At 53.7% G+C, this 19,991-nt stretch overlaps 3 protein-coding genes across 11 annotated transcripts in view; 1 reads left to right on the top strand and 2 right to left on the bottom strand.

The window, feature by feature from the left end:
- Positions 1-4,122, bottom strand: part of Mast1 (microtubule associated serine/threonine kinase 1) — a 34,372-nt gene extending 30,250 nt beyond the window's left edge. For 2 of the 5 annotated variants that reach the window (XM_004872389.3, XM_087201486.1), the window contains exons 1-2: positions 4,001-4,122; positions 419-450 (exon numbers count right to left, since the gene is read on the bottom strand). In XM_004872389.3, the coding sequence (XP_004872446.1) occupies positions 419-450; positions 4,001-4,039 (71 nt within the window). In that variant the 5' untranslated portion in view covers positions 4,040-4,122. Of the gene's footprint in view, positions 1-100; positions 285-418; positions 451-4,000 lie in introns of those variants that run through there. The other 3 variants (XM_004872390.3, XM_004872388.4, XM_004872391.4) reach the window with 3 other exon arrangements.
- On the bottom strand, positions 415-19,280 carry Rnaseh2a (ribonuclease H2 subunit A). 5 transcript variants are annotated; one of them, XM_087201524.1, is made up of 8 exons: positions 18,968-19,280; positions 18,705-18,776; positions 18,427-18,553; positions 18,240-18,327; positions 15,953-16,090; positions 15,754-15,841; positions 13,800-13,923; positions 415-450 (listed from the first exon to the last, which is right to left on the bottom strand). In XM_087201524.1, coding segments are annotated over exons 1-8 (765 nt in total). In that variant the 5' UTR covers positions 19,095-19,280; the 3' UTR covers positions 415-449. The 5 variants fall into 5 exon arrangements, with proteins under 5 accessions (XP_087057650.1, XP_087057649.1, XP_004872450.2 ...); XM_087201523.1 differs by lacking the exon at positions 415-450 and adding an exon at positions 12,613-12,759; XM_004872393.4 differs by lacking the exon at positions 415-450 and adding an exon at positions 13,515-13,715 and having other exon boundaries at positions 18,968-19,277.
- Rtbdn (retbindin) lies at positions 8,131-11,833 on the top strand. Its single transcript, XM_087201679.1, is given in 5 exon segments — positions 8,131-8,437; positions 9,213-9,369; positions 9,465-9,575; positions 10,976-11,072; positions 11,606-11,833. Coding segments are annotated over 5 exon segments (762 nt in total). The 5' UTR covers positions 8,131-8,268.
- Positions 19,281-19,991: the final 711 nt, after the last annotated feature.

The raw sequence follows: 19,991 nt of genomic DNA, 5'->3' as shown, positions 1-19,991 counted from the left end.
GACACGCATCCCCCGACCGCGGGCAGCATCCCGGCACCGCCCTGCTGCAGCACCCGGGGTGGGGGCAGAGGCCGGGGCTGGGGTCGGGGTCGGGTTCTACCTCTTGGTGCGACGGAACATGCTGCCACCGGGGAAGGAGGGCATCGAGAAATTGGAAAGCGTGGTCCAGAGCGAGTCAGACATGACCCGGTGGCGGCGACATGGTGGCAGGTGCGGCAGCGGCGACGCGGGGAGCGAGCGCGGGGCGGAGGCTGCAGCCGCATCGGCCAGGGAGGGAGGGGGACGGAGGAAGGGGAAGGGAGGAGGAGGGGAGTGTGCGCCCTGCGGTGCGGCGGCCGGGAGGGGGCGCTGCTGCGCCTTAACGCCTGTCCCGCCCTCTCCACCCGGAGCCCGCCGCGTGGCTGTCCCCAGAGCTCACCTGCTGCTTTTCCGGGGCAGGGGCAAATCCTTCTGGAAGGAAAATGGAGAGAAGGACAAAGATCAGAGTGGACCTGTGACCCCTTCCCACAAAGCCACTCCGCTCCACCGAGGAGCAGAAGCAACGGGCGACGGTTCGAGATCAGCAGGGTCACCTTCACCTTTGGCCATGCGTTGATCCCCAGGGACCAACACAAACTCTAGTACCCTGAAGGAGCCCACGGAGGGCTGAGGAGTTGGCATCCTCACATAGTTGTGCAAATGATCCAGGAATTATTTGTTTATTGAGACAGGGTCATGCTATACAGCCCTGACTGACCTTGAACTCACTATGTAGCCCAGGCTGTCTTTGAACTCATGGCAATCCTCCTGCCTCAGCCTCAGGAGTGCACCACCAAGCGCAGCCAACCAGGAGTCTTTATTTGAAAATACAATTCCCGAGCAACTACTGTATGCCACACTCTGTCCTGTGAACTAGAACCTAAACCGTGAATAAGGGAAATAAAAATGGCTGCTTTGGCGGTGAGCATTTAGAGGAGGCAAACAGGAACTAAATAGAATTAATGTGAAAGTGAAGGAGATAATGTTAAACATGAGTGCTATGAAGAAAAACAAATCGGCATGCTGTGATGTCTGGGAGGGAACAGAGAGTGGTATCTCTGGGGGATGGCTCTAAGGTGGCTGCTGGAGGACAAGAGCCAGCCACAGTGTGGAGGGAACTTTTCAGGTAAAGGGAGTTGAAGGCCAAAGTCCTGGAAGCATGAATGGGCTTATCATGCTCTGGTATGGAAGCTTGAATAAATGCATGCATGCATGAACAACTCTTTTATAGCCTGCCAGATCCACCCCATGCTCAGCTAGATTTGCAGAGTTGGGGACCATGTAGTTAGGGTGGCTCAGAACAGATATGAAGCGGGATACTGGTAGAGCCAAGTGGTCTTTGTCTAATAATAACAATGTAATAATTGCTGGCCCTTGAATGTAGGTCTCCACATTCGAAGAAAGTCTTGTGTTGCTGGAGTGCTCAGAAAGTCAGCAGAGAGCTAGGAACGTAGCTACTAATGGCACGGCGCCTGCCTGTGGCAAGCTGGAGGCCCAGAGTTTGATTCCCAGTATCCCCCCCCAAAAAGTTAACAGAGATCAGGAGTTACAGGGTCTCAGCCATTTTCTTTTTTTCTTGGTACTGGGGATTGAACTCGGGTCCTTGTGCTTATGAGGCAGGCAGTGAAACCACTGAGCTAAATCCCCGGCCCTCAGCCATTTTCAAGGAGAGCAATGGGGGAAGGGGACACAACTTTCCAGCCAGTTCCATCCAAAGTATGAGGCAAGCTAGGTGTGGTAATACACACCCATCATCCCAGCACTTGGGAGGCGGCATGTTCAAAGCCAGTCTGGGCTACATAGTGAGTTCCTGGCCAGCCTGGACTACATGGTGAGACCTTGTCTCAAAAATAAATAAATAAATGAATAAATAAATACTAAATCGTCAGAACAAGAGTGACAATGGGTAGCCATGCAGCATGACAGAGGATGGCCAAAGGGTTCCCCCACTCCTGTGTACAAAGCACAGACGTTTTGGCGGGGGGGGGGGGGTGTCAAAGGTCAGTCCAGGCCTCCTGAGCCAGGAGTGACCAGCAATCCACACCAGGTTTTCCCTCGGTCTTTGCAGGATTGCCTGAAGGAGTGGCCACTGGAACCCGGACTAGGCTCCTATCAACCCCTTAAGAGCCCAGACGAAATCAGGACCTGGATTTTCTGGCCAAGGAGCCCAGGGCTCCAGACTCAAGTTAAGTGGACCTTGGAAGGTAAACCTGTGGGGGTCTCTACCACCCAAGAAGCCCTCGGACACAGCATCTGCTGCTGGCGCATCAGAGCACTCTAGAATCGAAGAGAGGGGCAAAGAGGAGCAGCAGATGTTCAGATTCTTGGCGCCCATGCAGACAGACACTACCTCCAACCCTAGCTGCAGAGCCAGCTCCGCTTCTCCTGGGATTAGCAGATGGATGGCTCAGCGGACTGGGCTTTCAAGCTCGGGACGCTGTGTGCATACATGGTGGGAAACGCACACATGGGACTCTCTGGCGACCTTTCCTAAGAGGGGAGCCAGGGCGTGGGATATGTGCAAGCACCGGACGAGTTAACTCTGCCAGAAGGGAAGAGGTGGGGGCAGCCCTGGGCGAGGGTCGCCAGGCCAAGAGGACTACCAGATTGGGTGTGTGGTGGTGATGGTGGTGGTTGCTGGGCTGGAGGCAGGGTCCTGCGCGGGAGACGGACGTCCCGCGTGGCGATGAGCCAATGGATGGGTTCCGGCGCCAGCTGGGAGGGCGAAGACACCTCCAACCCACCCCACCCCACCCACCCCACCCACCCCCACCCCCGCTCTGGGTAGGTGTGGGGGACCCGACGGCACGGACCAAACCAGGGTTTGCTGCTGCAGGGCTTGGTCTAACTTTGTGGGCTCTATATGATAGCAAATGAGCTTTAACCCACGTCTAGTTTTAGCATCATCGGAATGCCTGGGAAGTCCTTCCTACCGTCTGATCTTCGTTTCTCCAGCTGCACTAGCTAATCAGCTCTCCCTGGTCTCTGACTTCCGGAATGGTGAATTAGGGAACCCCGGAGATGGACCCCAGGTAAGCTGAAGGTGTAGCTTGAGTGTGGGCGCACACGGGGCTTCATCTCAACTCCAGAGCAGCAAGCGTAGAGCTCATCTCCAAGGAGGTTCTCCAGGGCCGGCCCCAGGCAGGTTTGGGGGCGAAGCCTTGATGGCCCCCTCTCTGAAGTTAGCATAGGATGCACAATCCCTCAGAGGCGCTGCCCAAGTCGGGAGCAGGGTACGCTTCCCAGCCACAGAATCCCCACATAGCTGGAGGTGGGAGATCTTGACGTGCGGATTCGTCCTCACCTTCCCTTCCCTCCACCAAACCCTCAGTATCCCATTCCGAGCAGTGGACCCGCGCGTCCTGCTCAGGGGTGGCCTGAAGACCAGGATCTTCCAGGCTACAAGAAGCTAAAAATCGCTCCCGCCCACCTACAAGCTGGGATGGACCTGAGGATCGCGGGGGTGGGGGTTGTAGTGGAGGGGGTCGAATGAAGGGTGCGGCGCTGTCTGGATGCTCGGCCAATGAGGACAGCAAGAAGAGTCCTGGGGGCCGCCCAGGAGAGCAGAGGGCGCACAGGGGTCCCTGCTAGGGAAAGCGCTCCCGGGGTGGCTGCGGGCGAGGCTGCAGCGCAAGCGTGTTTACCGCGCCGCCGGCCCCCAGGGACCCGAGCCCTGGGGCCGCAACTTTTTGCTCGACCCCGGTCACCGCCAACTGGCGATGCACCGGACAAGGGAGGGCTATGGCCCGCGCCCCTACGTCTCCTCGGCGGACGCACACCCCAGCTCCTCCATCCCGCGGCGCCGAACCCATGCAGCTCCGAGGGGCGGGGTCCCTGGCGTGGCCACCGCGGTGCCCACAGGGGGCACCCGAGGCTGGGGAAGTGGCGGCCCGCGGACCCCGTTGCTACTCCCCCCGACCCCCCGCGACCCGCCTCGGCGCTGACCCCATCTCCGCCCCGCGCCCCGCCGGGCTGCGCGCACCTGCAGCCTCCGGCGGCGGATCAGGCCTGAATCGTCCATGGCGGCGGCGGCTCGGCCCGGGGGAGGGAGGTGAAGGAGGCGGAGGAGGCGGCGGCAGCGGAGGAGGAGGAGGAGGAGGAGGAGGAGGAGGAGGAGGAGGAGGAGGAGGAGGAGGAGGAGGAGGAGGAGGGAGAAGCCGCAGGGACCAGGCGGCGGCGGCGGCGGCAGGGGTGGGGGGGCAGGGGCGGAGCAAAGCGGGGCGGGCCCGGCGCCGTCACTGCGTCTGGGCGCCCAGCCTGGCCTCGGCCACCGCCGCTCGCGCTGGGGGAGGCAGGAGGGCAGAGGGGTGGAGATTCCAGGTGCTCCCCAAGGGAGCCGTGGAACCCAGAGACCCTTCAGAGAGCCATTCATCCCCATGGGTAGACCCTAAGCCAAGGTGCTCCGTAAGGGAGACAATCCACTGAAACAGTTCCTATGGGGACCCTCTGGAGACCCTCAGGGAGACACCTCTCCCTGGAGACAGAGTTTCTCCACAGATGCCCTCTCCAATACATAACCGCCCCTCAGGAAGGGACGGAAAAATTAAGATGTGCTATGCACATGCACCAGCTCCTCACGATGAATGTAATCAGTATGCACTGCAAACGTGTAGTAATAAAAATTAAAATGTTAATAAAAATAATTGTTTCCCACCCTCAAAATCATTCCTGATAGATGGTGTCTGAGAGGGCATGTTTCATCTCAAAACCACCCGCCCTGCACACAGAGGCATTTCCGCAGGGAAATACCCCATGGGTGACACCATGTGGGACCTGGGGGAGGGCGTCCCTCAGGAGAGACTCCAATAAGCTACATGGTCTGTGGGAAATGGCCCACATCCACAAGACCCTGGGGACCCAAGAGGGACATCCTTATAGAGGGAGGCCCCTCGGGAAGTGCCCCTCAGAAAGATAGTCACGGCAGGGGGGGAAGGGGAAGGAAAAGAATGCAGACGTGTGTACGTGCACCAGCTCCCCCCAGGAATGTAATCAGTATGTATCAGTATGCACTAGTAAAACTTAAAAAAAATTCCCATGCATACACACACACCCCTCCTCTCCCCCCAGGGAACCTGCAGCCCCTCCAGCGACTGTTCCTTTGCGCTCAGGATTATAGAGCCAGGCCAAGTTGGGCTATATTTATAAGAGCGATTAGCTGGTAGTTAGTGGGGTGAGGGAGCTGAAGCGATTTTCAACCCCGCCCCTTGTCCACACGGCGGAGCCCAAGCTAATTATGCGTTTCAGAGTTGGGGGGCTGGAGTTTGGTCCCTGCGCGCTCCAAGCGCTGGCCCCTGGGGACAGGGCAGGATGGGCTTCCCCAGGGTCTATCCTGGAGCGGGCCCTGGGGCTGCAGGGCCAGGTCACCCGGCGACAGCGACCCCTGCCGACCACGCGGGCGACAGTGGAGTCTAGGTCGGCCTGGCGTTTCCCGGGAGCTTATTCCGTCTCTGCGCCCTTGCTTGTGCTGGGTCTGTGCCCTTCTGTCGCACTTCTGGGTTGTCTAGTTGAGATCCTCTCTGCCCAAGGCCTGGGCTCCGAGCGCCTCCTCGGCCTCGGGAGCTCTCCGTGGTCCTGGTCCCTCGCACTCCTATCCTCGGTGCTGAAATCACAGCTCAGGCTCGGAGGTCGAGAACAGGGAGGAGAGCTGCGGAGATTCTGGCAGAAGACACAGCCCATGGATGAGGGAGATCTGTCCCGCAAGCACCCAGCTCAAGACAGACCAGGGGAAGGCTGGGTCCTGTAGGTGTTGTTTGCCGAATCCTGAGAACATCACTAGGTGTCTATTGGAGACTCAGAGACAGTGTCTACTGACTTACTCCTTACTCAACACTTAGTGAGCACCTACTATGTGGAGTAAAGTGCTGTAGGTTCTGAAAGTACAGCAAAGATAAAACAGAGCTAAGCAAGATGGCACACACAGGTAATCCACTCAGGAGGCTAAGGCAGGAGGATGGCCAGGAGTTCAAGGCCAGCCTGGACTACACAGACAGACTGTTTCAAAAAATAAAACAAAACCAAACCCAATAGCAAACAAAAAAAAGAGAGACAGGCAGAAATGGAGGCAAGACGATTCATGGTGGTGGACACTGTTCACAAACACACACATGAATGGGCTGGGGATTTAGCTCAGTGGTGCTGTGCCTGCCTAGCAAGCACAAGGTTCTGAGTTCAATCCCTGGTACCACACACAAAAAACCCCATGCACATCCTGCAAGCACAGGCAGACATACATTCCATACATATGCACATGAAAGTGAACACAAACACACATGTTCAGCAAACACAGGTCCCCCACATATATATGCACACACTTTGCAATCATACACTCAACAAATACAACACACTTAAATACCTTCTGCAAACATATACACACTTATAAACATATACTTATGAAATGCAGACACACAAAAGCACATTCACACCTACACCCCACACACGTGCACTACACAGACCCACACATTCTTCTATGTTGCTTGTTTGTTTGAGACAGGGTGTTACTGTGTAGTCCAGGCTGGTGTCAAACTCCTGGCCATCCTCCTGCCTCAGCCTCCTGAGTGTTGAGATCACAGGTATGTGCCACTACATCCAGCCAGACATACATATTCTGCAAATACACACATCCAAACATATACTCTACAAACACAGACTCACACACAAACATACAAAAACACACACACAAACCCATACTTTGAGAACATACAAGTACACACTCAGGCAACACAGATACATGCACTCATCAAATGCAATAACATATGGATGCTCAAGAGACAGAAGTTCAAAAAAAAAAAAAAGACAGAAGTTCAGCCACAGAATTCCTACATCAAAGGGTGCCCAGTTGCACACAAATCCTCACCTGACACACAGACACATTACTCTCCCAACACAATGTCTGCTGCAGGGCTGTTTTCCCACCCAACCCTGCCATCAGCATGTCAGCTGAGATTGTCATGTCGTGTTCACTACTGCCTTCCAGAGCTGGCACACAGTGGTGCTCAACAGGTGTTGGCTGAATAAATGGGTGAACTGAGGGGATGTCCACAGAGACATACAGAAGCTGTAGATGGACACAAAACATGCATGTTTCAGACACAGACACACAACATGCATGACAATGTTCCTTTGTTAACTCATGGTCAGCAATCTTTCTCCACTGAGTCACCTAGAGCACCTTCAAAAGGATACCTACCCTGATCCTACACCCTCCCTTTCACATCATCATCATCATTTTGGTTTTCTGAGACAGGGTCTGGGTATGTAATCCAGGCTGGCCTTTAACTCGAGGCGATCCTCCTGCCTCAGTCTCCCAAGTGCTGGGATTACAGGAGTATGCCACCTCCCCCAACTTCCCCACATTTATTTTGATTCATATCTTCAACTGCACACACTTGACACGGGACACATACCGAGATTCTGAATAGACACACACACACACACACACACACTCCCCAAACATGTACAGAGCTTAAGATAAAAGCTCAATATAAGGATGAGCACATAGGTATACACACAAGCCCCAAATCCACCGGCTTTTACAGGTGGGCCAGGGGCGGGACTATGGAAAGCCCCACCCACATATCAATCCACACCCCTTTCTCTTGCCCTTTTTGCGTCCTGGATTGGTCCTGTGCTGTCCCAGCAGCCACCAGACCCTAGTCCAGCACACAGGTGAGGGGCCAGGGCTGGGAGGTGGGAAGAGGCTCCACTGGGCTCCACACACAGGAAGTCCCCCCTGCCTGGAGCTTCCAGATCCCACCATGAGTCACCTCCCCGCTCTGGCACAGCCAATCTGGGTCGCAAGCTTGCACAGCGCTGGTAGTAGTCCCTAAGCCAATTGTAAGCTGAGAGGTGACCGTGAGCTAAGCTGGCGCGAGGGAGGGAAGGGGGTGGACAAAGAGAGGGAGGAATTACAGCTGGGGGAGGGGGGGATTGGAAGTGCCAGGGTTGCCCTCTTGGCCCTGAGGACAGCGGGAGAGGCTGAGGATGATGACAGGGTGATGGGAGGTCTGTTGGAGGGCTGGTTCCAGCTGGGGTTGGCATCTGGTCCTGGAGGGGTGGAAGGGACATGGGTCTGATGGGAGGGGAACCAGAGTCAAAGTCAGCCCTGACTGCTCCAGGCCCTGGAAGTGAAGGCCTCACTGGTAACCCAGCCCTAGTGCCGGCTGTAGTTGTGATACAAGGGTGCCACCCTGAATCCAGGAAGGGACAGCCACACCCACGCCTCCATCCCAGCTGCCCTTATCCAAGGAAGACATGGCCTGGAAAAGCAACACTTGGCCCAGGGGCTTGGCCTGGGCCCTGCCACCAACCCTGGCTTGGATACTACTAGGGGCCTGTGGTGGGAGTCACCTGCCTCAAGCCAGGTCTCAGGGCTGCCATGGGCTGGCAGCTGAACCGGGCACAGGACAGCTGCACCTGGAAAGTGAGTACTCAGACCCCAATGAACCCCCACTCCACCAGAGCAATACCAGGATGTCCTTTCAGAGGCTCAGGCTGGCCAAAAATGATGGATCAGAGCACAGACCCTGCCGGGCCTGGTAGCACACACCTGTAATACAGCACTCGGAAGGCTGAGGCTGGATTTTGAGTTTGAGAAACATAGCAAGACCCTGTCTCAAAATAAATAATCTAACAACAAAAGCAAACAAACTCGATGTTGGACTGCTTGGTTTCCAATCCAAGTCCCAGATCTGCTATTTCATACCTATGCCTCCTTGGGCCACTAAAAATAGGAGAGAAATAACAGAGCCATCAGAGAGGTGTCCTGAAAGATTAAGCATAGGAGCACTTATACCATTTCCAGGCACAAGACAAATCTAAGCTGATTACAAGTGATAGTCATTCCTGTTTGAAGTACACCTGCAGCCAGAGAAGGATTTTTACTTAAGTTTCCTGGGTCAAAGTCTGAATTTTTGTAGTTTGGTATTGGCCCATTTTCCCCTTTGACATTTCTCTATTAGGTCATTATTAAATTATCATCATTATTGGAAAGTAACTAATCTTGGTGACCCTCTGCTTTTTCTTTTTCTTTTCTTTTCTTTTTTTTTTGAGATAGTACTTCTTTGTACTGCAGGCTGGCCTCAAACTCAAGGCATCCTCCTGCCTCAGCCTCCCCACTGGTGGGATGATAGGTGTGTGGCACTAAGCCTGGCGAGTTTTCTGAGAGGACTGATGTAACTGTAGCATCCTTTGTTCAGGGGACCCGCCAGCCTCATTTCCTCAACCTTACCTGATGATCCAAGTCCCTGGCTCACAGGTGGCCCTGTCACCAGCACCTTGTCCCTCAGAGGTGGACAGACCCAGGGCAAGGGGCCCTGGAGCTGACCCTGAACACTATGGTGCACTGAGCCCCGGGTGAGTATAGTGCCCCTTAGCATGGCCCTGGCCTAGGATCAGGACCCTACACCCTTCCCTGGGTCCTGATCATCGGCCCTGTCCTTGAGGTCCAGGTGCGAGTCCTTCCTGGGACACCTGCAGCGTGCGCTCCACCGTCATTTCCACCTGCTGCTGCTGGGGCTGCGCCAGTCCCTGCCGCTTTGCATGGAGCTCTGACAGGCCTGGTAAGGTCAGAGTGCAGGCCCAGGGGTGGGGCCTAGGACGGGGCCTTGGGAGGGAAAGGACCTGGCCTGCCTGTAACCCTCAAAGGAATTATGTCTAAGAATGAGGCCTAGCATTCAGAGCAGAAAGGGGGGGAAGCATGTGGGCCCCTGGCTTTGAAGCTGGCTATTGGGGGCGTGGCCTCTTATGAGCCTGGAAGTTTGAGCGTTTTTTTTGGTACCGGAGAACTGAACTCAGGATCTTGTGCTTGTCAGGCAGGCTCGCTGTGCCACTGAGCTAAATCCCTGCCTGTTTTTTTTTTTTTTTTTGAGACAGACTCACTATGTATTCCAAGCTGGCCTTGAATTCACGAGGTAGCCCAGGCTGGCCTCAAACTCATGGCAATCCTCCTGCTTCAGCCTCCTGAGTGCTGGGATTTCAGGATGGATCACCACACTTGGCTCTTTTTTGTTTTTTGGTACTGGGGCTGCAACTCAGTACCTGGTACTCGCCAGGCAGGTGTGATGCAACTGAGCTAAATCCTCGGCCCTGTTTTGTTTTGAGGATCTTGATACGTAATTCAGGGTGATCCTGAACTCACTATGTAGTCTAGGCAATTCTCTTCCCTCAGCCTCCAGAGTACTGGGATCACAGGCATGTGCCACTATGCCCACTTCTGCCTCTTATTTTTATTTTTAATTTTTTTGGCACTGGGGATTGAACCTAGGGCCTTCACATTGAAATATATTCCCCAGAGCTTTTCACTTTTTAAAAATATTTTTGACAGAGTCTCTAAATTGCCCAGTCTGGACTGGAATTTTCATTTCTCCTGCCTTGGCTTCCCAGAGTGGTGTGATTACAGGCCTGGACCACCATGCCTGGGAGGTGTGGAGTTTTTTAAAGCAGAGCCTCTTGACTGAAAAGAAAAAGTAAAGGGTATGGCATGTAAGGGGCTAACCCAGAACCAACGTCTGGTGTCTGCAGAGGTGAGGCCTTTGTGACACCACCTGGGACGAAGCAGGAGCTGAGACTATCTATGGGTCTGATGCACTGGGGGGATGGCTCAGGGGCAGAGCACTTTCTTAGCAAGTGGAAGGCCCTAAGTTCAATTGCAAGCACCTCAGAAATAAATAAGTCTATTATTTAAAGGAAAGAAGCCAGCTCTGGCAGTGGATGCTGTAATCCCAGAACTCAGGAGGCTAAGACAAGATTACATGAAGCCTGAGGACAGCCTGGGCTTCACAGTGAGTTCAAGGACAGAATGAACTACATAGGAAAACCTTGTCTCAAGCAAATGAGAGAAAGAAAGGACAAGGGTAAGATCAGAAGGCCCGGCACCAGTGGGTGGAGACTCGGAGAGTAGGAATAGTGCTAGATGTGGCTTTGAAGCCCTGACTCCTCTCTCTCCACACATTATTCCTACGTTCACCACCTGCAAAGCTGATGTCACCTGTGGCCCTACTTGGCTGCCAATCTCAGAAGACAGGGGTTGTGCGCCCAACTGCCCCACCTATGGGCAGGTGAGTTCAGGGCAGAGGGAGACTTGAGAAGGCTGATGTCTTGCCTTGATGTTCCTAGGCCCTGGAGTCTGGTTGACACTGCCAATGCCATTGTTCCCATCGTTCCAGGCTCACATGAATGCTGGGATGTGCCCATAGTTCCTCAAGGGGCCCCTGAGTCCACAGTGCCCTTCCCAGGGACCATCTCTGCTCTGGGCCTGTCCAAGTCCTTTCTAGGTTTGGGATGGCTGGTGCAGGCTTGTCATCCCAGCACTTGGGAGGCTGAGGCAGGAGGATATCCTCAAGTTAAAGGCCAGCCTGAGCTACATGGTGAGTTCAAAGCCAGCCTGAGTTGCACAGCGAGACCTCATCTAAAAAAACAAAACAAAAAATCCTCTCTAGAGGACTTGGGGACACAGTCATTCTCCCCAATCCCCTGCCCAACCTCCCAACCTCACTTGGGAAGGAACTGGCGGACTGTCCTCTATGCCCTGCCTACTGTGCATCTAGACTCCACCCACTGGAGCTCTAACCCCGCCCTTTATCCTGCCCAGACCTTTGCCAATGGGGTGGACCTCTGTCGCCTGGCCCTGGGTGACGCCCTGCCAGTGGCAGCTCCTGGCTCCTGCCATTCCCTCAATCTCCCCACATCGATGTCCCCGTGTTGTTGACCCAGCTGGTGCGCCAGGGAAACTAGCCTCTCCGCCCAGGACACCGCAGGCAGTGGAAGTGGAAGTGGCAGTGGCAGTGGCAGCGGCAGCGGCAGTGGCAGTGGCCTGTAGCAGATACTTCCAGCAGCAACCCAAACTCCGGGCGTTGTCTTCTCTCCCTCTGAATAAAGTCTCAGCCAGAGCACTTGGTGTAGCTGCTCCTTGGGGGAAGAACTGCCAGAAAGTGAGGGGTCTCACTTCATAGGCCTAATTCTCTTCCTACCAGAGCCCTAAGGAGAGTCTCAATTTCTCCACCTATAAAGGTTCAGCCAGGTGTGGTGGTGCACACCTGTAAACCCAGCACTCAGCTTCTTTTTTTTTTTGGTACCAGGGATCGAACTCGGGTCCTTGCACTTGCAGAGCAGGCAGCGGAACCACTGAGCTAATTCTCTGGTCCATAAACCCAGCACTTGGGAGGCTGAGCCAGGAGGACTGCCACAAGTTTGAGGCCAGCCTGGGGTACAATAGTGAGACCCTGTCTCAACCCCCCCCCCAAAAAAATGGGGATTTAGCTCAGTGGTTCCACCGTCTGATTCATAAGCCCAAGGTCCTGAGTTCAATCCCCAGTACCAAAGAAACAAACAAACAAAAAACCCCCCAAAATTCCAAAAACGGAAAAAAGAAATGGTGAGGGGAGGAGAAGGGGCAATGTCTCCTTAGGCCTAGTCACTGGAGCAAGGCTAATGATGTCTGCTGTGTGCCAGGTGATACGGAGATGGACCAATCACCCTTTCTCCGCCCACAGAGAGTGGAGCAGGATTGAAAATGCCCCCCTGAGAAGGAGTGGATGGAGTTTATTCAGCTGTGAAACCCACTCACCAAAAAGTACACTTCAGCCAAAACAGAAGCTTCAGGAATGGCTGGATCTAGGGGTTTAAGTGATGTTAGAAATCTACAATGTAGCTGGGCGTGGTGGTGCATGCCTATAATTGAAGCAGTCTGGCAGGCTGAGGCAGGAGGATTCCAAGTTAGAGCACAGCTTGAGCCATCAAGGGAGACTGTGTCAAAATAAAAAAGGGCTGGGATGTACCTCAGTGTGAAGGCCCCGGGTTCAATCACCAGTATCGCACACACACACTCAGTCTCTGTGTATTTTTTCTTAGTATAATTCGGACAGGATCTCATAGTATCAAACATGGGCCAGTGACATGATCCAGGTATTGTGTGACTCAGCCTGGTTGGGAGCACTAGCCACTTTCTGGGGCTGGCTGACATTGATCCCGTTTCATCATTAGCTCACTGCCAAAGCAATCACTGTGCCCAGGGGACACCATGCCCTGGCTGGCCTGATCTGGGTTACGATGGTGCCTAAGGACTCACAGGGGCTGAGGGATGTCTTTCCCACAGGAGAATCGGGCACTGGAACCAGGAGTGGGAAGGAGCACTGGATAACAAATCAAGACTTATCAGCCAGGGATTTAGCTCAGTAGTTCCAGCACCTGCCTTGCAACCGCAAGGTCCCGGGGTTGATCCCTGTACCCCCCAAAAAAGACTTATCAATTACACGGTGGTGTGCACCTGTCATCCCAGCACCCAGGAGGCTGAGGCTGAGGCAGGAGGATGGTCCTGAGTTCAAGGCCACCCTGAACTACATAATGAGACCTTGTCTCAACCTCCCCTCCCACCCCAAAAATCAAATAGTCAATCACATAATGCCCATTCTGTTTAGGTCCCAAAAGGCAGCAGCTGTGTCTCCCTGGTGAGCACCCTCCCAAGCTGCCCTTGCCCCAAATACTCCCCCTGGACTCATGGATTCGTTCGTCCTCAGACAACTTTAATCCTAGAGGCAGTGGAGCCTGGCAGAGGGCGTCGGGCTGGGTCCTAGAGTGCAGTAGCGGACTCCAGGCCACGCTCCTGGAAGTACCGGTGTGGGGCACGGGCTCGGGGGCCTTCGCTTTGGAAGTAGGATGTGATCCTCCTGTGCCCCTCCTGCTCCTCAGTCGCCGAGTCCTCCCTGGGGGAGAGGGGTGGCACTGACCACTTCCAGCTGAGCCCTGGGCTCCCTCCCTGCTGCCCAGGGCACCCAGGTGACACCCACCATGTGACACCTTCCGCTTCCTTCTCCAGGATGGCCTGGGCTGTACGCCAGCTGAACCGGACAAGCTGCGGGAAGCCAAACACGGGTTCCACATGCCTCCTCAGCCAGGCTTTGGTCTTGGGGTCTGAGGGAACAGTGATGGTGACAATGCTGAGCTCCTTACCACACATACTCGATTCCTCCCAAATCCCTGAGGCTGCTGTTTCTGGCACTTTCCTGCCTCAACCCTTTGCACAGACAGCTAAGCCCCGACCTCCCACAAGGTGCCTGGCCTGACTGTACTCAAGGTGCCATGTCAGCACTGTAGGAGGCTGAGTGAGGAGGATTGCAAGTTTGAGCCCAGCATTGAGAGTTCAGCAAGATCATCTTGAAACAAATTTTTTAAAAAGGTGTAGCAATGTAGGTCAGGGCAAAGGGCTTGTGTTCAATCTCAGTGCTGAGAACCAAAAAGAAACCAGCATTTGAGGGGATTTGTCTTTTTCTTTTCTTTTGTTGGGGGACATAGCAGGGATTGAACCAGGGCCTTCACACTGAGCTGGATCCCTGGTTTGTTTTTTTTTTCTTTTCTTTCTTTTTTATTTTTTATTTTTTTTGAGGCAGGGTCTCACTATGTAGTTCGGGCTGGGCTGATACTCACTACGTAGTCCAGGCTGGCCTCGAACTCACAGCAGTCCTCCTGCCTCACCCTCCTGAGTGCTGGGATTACAGGTGAGTGCCACCATGCCCCACTTGTTTTTCGGTGTTTTTGACACAGGGTCTGGCTATGCAGTTCAGGGTGCCCTTGAACTCCCAGCAATCCTCCTGCCTTGGCCTTCTGAGTGCTGGGACTACAGACATGTGCCACTTCACCTGGCCTGGAACGTTCAATCCTCCTGCCTCAGCCTCCCAGAGTGCTGGGATGACAGGTGAGTGCCACCACAACTGATTCCAAGCTGGTTTTAGCTGCACCTGAGTTCTACCCCACAGGCTCACTCTGCCCCCCTCCCCCAGCTGCCAGCCACTTCCTGAACTCCAGGACCAGAAGATCCTTTGAACCCAGCTGCTGCTTCCTCACTTTATCTTTTTCTTTGTTGCTGGGGATGAAAGCCAGTCTCACACAGGCACCTGTACCACTAAGTGGTGGCCCACCCACTGCTCTGCCTTCACAGGGCTCCACTTGCCCTGTATTCACACTGGCAGTCTTGGGGGAGGTGCTTGACCATGTTCATGTCCTAAACGAGGAGACTGGGTGCAACAGTGGGGAGAAAGTGATGGACTGAGGCCAAGGCGCCAGATGTGAGCCACCACCCCAAATTCCTGCCGTCTTCCTCTTGACAGACACACATTGACCTTGGGACCCACTGTCTGGGGTGCCAGAAAGATGAGTGGGAAAAAGAAGCCTGATAGTGGTGGCACACCCATGTTATCTCAGCACCGAGGAGGCGGAGGCAGAAGAATCGCTGGGAGTTTGAGGCCAGCCTGGGGTACAAAGCGAGTTTAAGGCCAGCCTGGACTACATACTGAGACTGTGTCTTAAAAATCAAACAAATAGGGGCTGGGGATTTAGCTCAGTGGTGCTGCTGCCTGCCTCAAAAGTGCAAGGTCCTGAGTTCGATCCCTGGTACCAAAACAAAACAAAATGAACAAATAAAAAAGTAAGAAGAGGAGGGCCAGGGATTTAGCTCAGTGGTTCTGCCGCCTGCCTTGCAACCACAAGGACCTGAGTTTGATCCCCAGTACCAAAAAAAAAAAGTAAGAAGAGAAGATAGGAGGGGGCCTGCGGGGTACAAGCAGGCTGGCACTCATTGGTCATGTGCCCACCATCAGCTGTGTTCCTGCCTGGGACTTGGCCTTTTCTGCCTCGGAGCAGGTGACCAGCACAACTCAGCACACCCAGCTCTGGTCATGTCAGCATCACTGGCACAGCCAGTGTGTTGGGGTAGCAGCAGGGCAGGTGGAACACCCCACCCCTCACCATTGGGGTAGCCTGAGCCGTAGTCAGCATCCAGGTCCTGCAGTTTCTCCACAAACTGCCAGCTCTTCACAGCCTGGTCTCGAGCCACCTTTGGGCAGGACAGAGGACAGGTGCTGGGACTATCCCTCCACCTCTGCAGCCCTGCCTGTCCCATGCCCAATGGGATGCTGGGAACTGGCTGCGGCCAGTGGGTGCTAACCTTGGCACAGATGCTGGCGGCGCTGACCACAGGGTAGAGGGCGTCTGCTTTGGCTTTGACCGTCACTGTGATCTCAGGAAAGCGCTGCTGCAGCCGCTTCTGGTACATCTCTGGCAGTCCCACAGTGTCCACAAATACCTGCCATGGTGACAGAAATGTATTCATTCAACAAACAGCTGAAGAAACAATTAGGAAAATGATGCATTCTCTCAGCCTTTCACTTGCTGTTTCCACTGCTCAAAATATTTTTCCTTTCTTTTTTTGTGGTGCTGTGGATTGAAGCCAGGGTGTCACTTAGGCTAGGCAAACATTGAGCTATACCCTTGGGCCTGATAAAATATATTTTATATTTAAAACAAAGGGCTGAGGATGTAGCTCAGTGGTGCCACGCCTGCTTGGTAAGCACAAGGTCCTGAGTTCAATTCCCAGTTGGAGGATAAATAAATTTTTTTTTTTTTTGGTACCGGGGATCAAATTCCAGTCCTTGCGCTTGCAAGGCAGGCGGTGGAACCACTGAGCTAATTCCCCGGCCCAAGGACAAATAAATTTAAAAAAATAAAAAAACCAAGCCAGGCCTGATAGTGCGCACCTGTAATTCTAGGACTCAGGAGGCTGAGGCAGGAGAATCCGAGTGAGTTCAAGGCCAGCCTGAACTACATAGCAAGACCCTGTCTCAAAAACAAAACAGGGCCGGGGATTTAGCTCAGTGGTTCTGGCACCTGCCTCGAAAGCGCAAGGTCCTGAGTTTGATCCCCAGTACCAAAACAAAACAAAACACCCCAGCATAAGTAATAAAGTGCACCAAAGAGCTAAAAGAGGTTATAATTTTTTTTGTTTTTGTTTTTGTACCGGGGATCGAACTTGGGTCCTTGTGCTTGCATAGCAAGCAGCAAAACCACTGAGCTAAATCCCCAGCCTGTTGTTGTTTTGTTTTGAGACAGGGTTTTGCTATGTAGTTCAAGCTGGGCTTGAACTCACTAGAGCCCTCCTGCCTGCTCCTGCCTCAGCCTCCCAAGTGCTGGGATCACAAGTACGTGGGACCACACCTAATGGTTATAATTTTTTTTTTTTCAGCACCAGGGATCAAACTCAGGACCTTGCACTTTTGAGGCAGGTGCAGTGCCACTGAGCTAAATCCCCAGCCCCTGGTTATAAATTTTTTTTTTTTTTGGTACCAGGGGTCAAACTTGGGACCTTTCCCTTGCGAGGCAGGAGGTAGAACCACTGAGCTAAATCCCCAGCCCCTGGTTATAATTTTAAACAGTGATGAATACAGTTCAGGGAAGGTCCAAGGAGGTGCCTATTGAATAAAGGTTTGAAGGAGGAGAAGAACTAAGACACGTGAGGATCTTGGAGATGCTTCAGGAGATGAGAATAGCTAGTACAAAGGTCTTGGATTGGAAGTGTGGGGGGAATGCTCAGAAGCAGTAGGCTGGCCCCAAGCCCGGAACACAGGTCAACAAACTGATGAAGGTATGTGGCACCTTCACAGCCATGCCAGTTCTCAGGAATCACTATTTATCTGTGTACAGCTGACCAAGGGCAGGGCCTTTGTCACCTGCTCCAGTCCAGCATCTCCAGCTTTGCACAAGGGGCCTGGCCTCAGCCCCCTCCTCAGCACAACCTGCACACTACTACATCCCCTATGTCAGGTGCATTTCCCCATCATTCTCTCAAAATGGCCTATTCTTCACTCACAGAAATCAATGTTATGCCAATGGATGTTTTTCCCTGGTAATTTAGTCTCATTCTCCCCCACTTGATGTAATTTTTCCAATTTAATTTCCACTGTGATCATAAAAGTAAATGTCAAGATTTACATTTCACAAAGATGCTGGTCTGCTTCGTGGGAAGCAGACTGAAGAGGAGGGGGCTGGAGGTGGGGGCCAGGGAGGGAGCTGAGCAGGCTTCCAGGTGTGTGTGTAGGGGGCACCCTGATCTAGGACAGATGCTGTGGGAAGGTGGATGAATGTGGAATTTGTTCCACACCTTTAGGGCCGTTAGGAAAGGGATTCAGAGTAGACAGGTGTTCCACACATTTAGGGCAAAAATAATACATTCATAATACATCTGATACTAATCTGTCCCCTGCATTTTTTTCCTTGAAGTAAGTTTTATTTTCCTTCTTACTGGGGGGAGGGGGTGGAGAGGACCCAGGACCTTACATATGTTAAGCACAGGCTCTACCACTGAGCTACACTCTTAACATTCACTGCACTTTTCACTTTTTTTTAACCCTTCCATTTTATCCAAAGGTAATCAAATGGAACCCAAAAAATTGGCTCACCTGGGTGACCTTCACACCCTGGTCCAATGCATACTGAATCAGGCCTGTGGCTGTGTCATGGGACAGGGAGTTCAGGTTGTATTTGACCCTGCAGCAGGAGAGAGAGCTCAGTGACCTCATTCCAGCCACAAGGCCAAACCAGTCCACGCTGCCTGTCCCTCCACGCCGACCTGTCAGGGACCCTCACCGCCCAAGCATGCTGGTGGAGATGAGGTTTGGAGACAGCACGTCCAGGGCCCAGCCCACCAAGTCCTGGTCCTCCTCCATTTTCGCAAACAGCCTGTCCCTCTCGCTCTCTGACAGGGTCTTTGAGTCTGGGAGGAGATTGGATAAAAGAGGGGTAGCCAAAAGGTGGGGGCAGGGGGAGCCGGTTCTCTCAATTCCTGTTCTCCCGCTCCATTTCCCACCTGCCCCCTGCACCTGCCCAATTACCAACCCATCCCCAGTTGTACACCTCAGGCTCACCTGCCACTTTCAGGGCCTCCAGATCTGCCAGGCGGGACTCGGGGCAATAACAAATGGCGTAGACCATGGGGCCTGGGGAAGAGGGAGGTCAGGTATAGGACAGCAAGGTGCAACCAGAGAGCCCACAAAAGCTGCAACTCCTGTTCCATCATCCTAGCTTTCTCTGGTGTCTGTACTTTTCCCATGATCACTGCCCCGACCCAGACCCACGCAACAAGCATCCCCATACCACGCCTTTCCCATCCCTGGCCCTGGGGGCCCACCCAGCACAGGACCCCGGCCCGCTTCATCCACGCCCAGAACGCAGGGCTCCTCGCGGCACACGGCAGGCACAGGCGAGCTCAGGCGACTGCGGCCCGTATTGTCCTTCTCCAGTTCGCTGAGATCCATGCTGCCGCCACCGACACCGCCTGCGGTAACCAACTCGGTGGTTTCTGGTCTCTGCGCGCGTTTTCCGCAGACCTCAGAGGGGCACTAGATTCTGACCAATTGGGACACAGGAGAGCCCCGACGTCCCGGCAGGCCTTTACACTTGCGCAACAGATGCAGTCGACGCTGCCCTATGGCCTTCTGGGAATTGTAGTTCACAAGCCCCCCAGGGGGTGTGGTTTGCAGTACAGTGTGGGCGGAGTCACTTCCCAAGCTCCGCCCTGGGGCCGCCTGGGCTCCGACTGGAGAGGCTAGTGAGAAGACAGGAAATAAAGGAAACTGAGGCACATCTCAGACTCTTTTTGAGCTTAGAAGGTCATATATCACTGTACTTCCAAAGCACGAGTCTCTTGCACTCAGATCCCAGTATTCCCTCGCCCCTCCACACAGGGCATCTGCCTCCTGTACTTGGGGTCTCCACTTCCACTGAACTCGTCTCCTGCCTTGGGGTTCCCAAACTCTTCCTTGGTTGCCCACTCGGATCTTCCTTACACTCAGGACCCCTACTTCCTACTGTCTCTCTCACTCAATCCAAGCCTCTCACACTCTGGGAGGCTGAGGCAGGAGGAGGGCAAGTTCCAGCCCAGCCTGGGCAACAGCAAATCAGCCAAAACCTGGTCTCAAAATAAAAAAGCCAGGCATGGTGGCACATGCCTGTCTGCTTAACACTCAGGAGTTTGAGGCAAGAGGATCACCACCATTTGAGGCCATCCTGGGCTACAGAGTGAGTTCGAGGCCAACCTGGACTACATAGCAAGACCCTGTCTCAATAAACAATAAACAAACAAACCAACAAATGGCTGGGAATGTAACTCAGTGTGAAGACTCTGGGTTCAATCCCCAGTACTAGGAAGAAAA

Source organism: Heterocephalus glaber, unplaced genomic scaffold, assembly GCF_053883595.1.
Source record: "Heterocephalus glaber isolate CG9 unplaced genomic scaffold, H.glaber_assembly_v1.0 deba00001760, whole genome shotgun sequence".
NCBI classification, from domain to species: domain Eukaryota; kingdom Metazoa; phylum Chordata; class Mammalia; order Rodentia; family Bathyergidae; genus Heterocephalus; species Heterocephalus glaber.
This window is presented reverse-complemented; position numbering and strand designations above follow the sequence as displayed.

Excerpts from the sequence above, each read along its gene's own strand:
- Rnaseh2a (XM_004872393.4), bottom strand. The coding sequence starts at position 19,094 with ATGGATCTCAGCGAACTGGAGAAGGACAATACGGGCCGCAGTCGCCTG. Across the intron at positions 18,554-18,704 it reads GGAGGCCCTGAAAGTGGCAG|ACTCAAAGACCCTGTCAGAG; the intron begins GTGAGCCTGAGG and ends ATCTCCTCCCAG. Across the intron at positions 13,716-13,799 it reads GAAGCGGAAGGTGTCACATG|GGAGGACTCGGCGACTGAGG; the intron begins GTGGGTGTCACC and ends CCTCTCCCCCAG.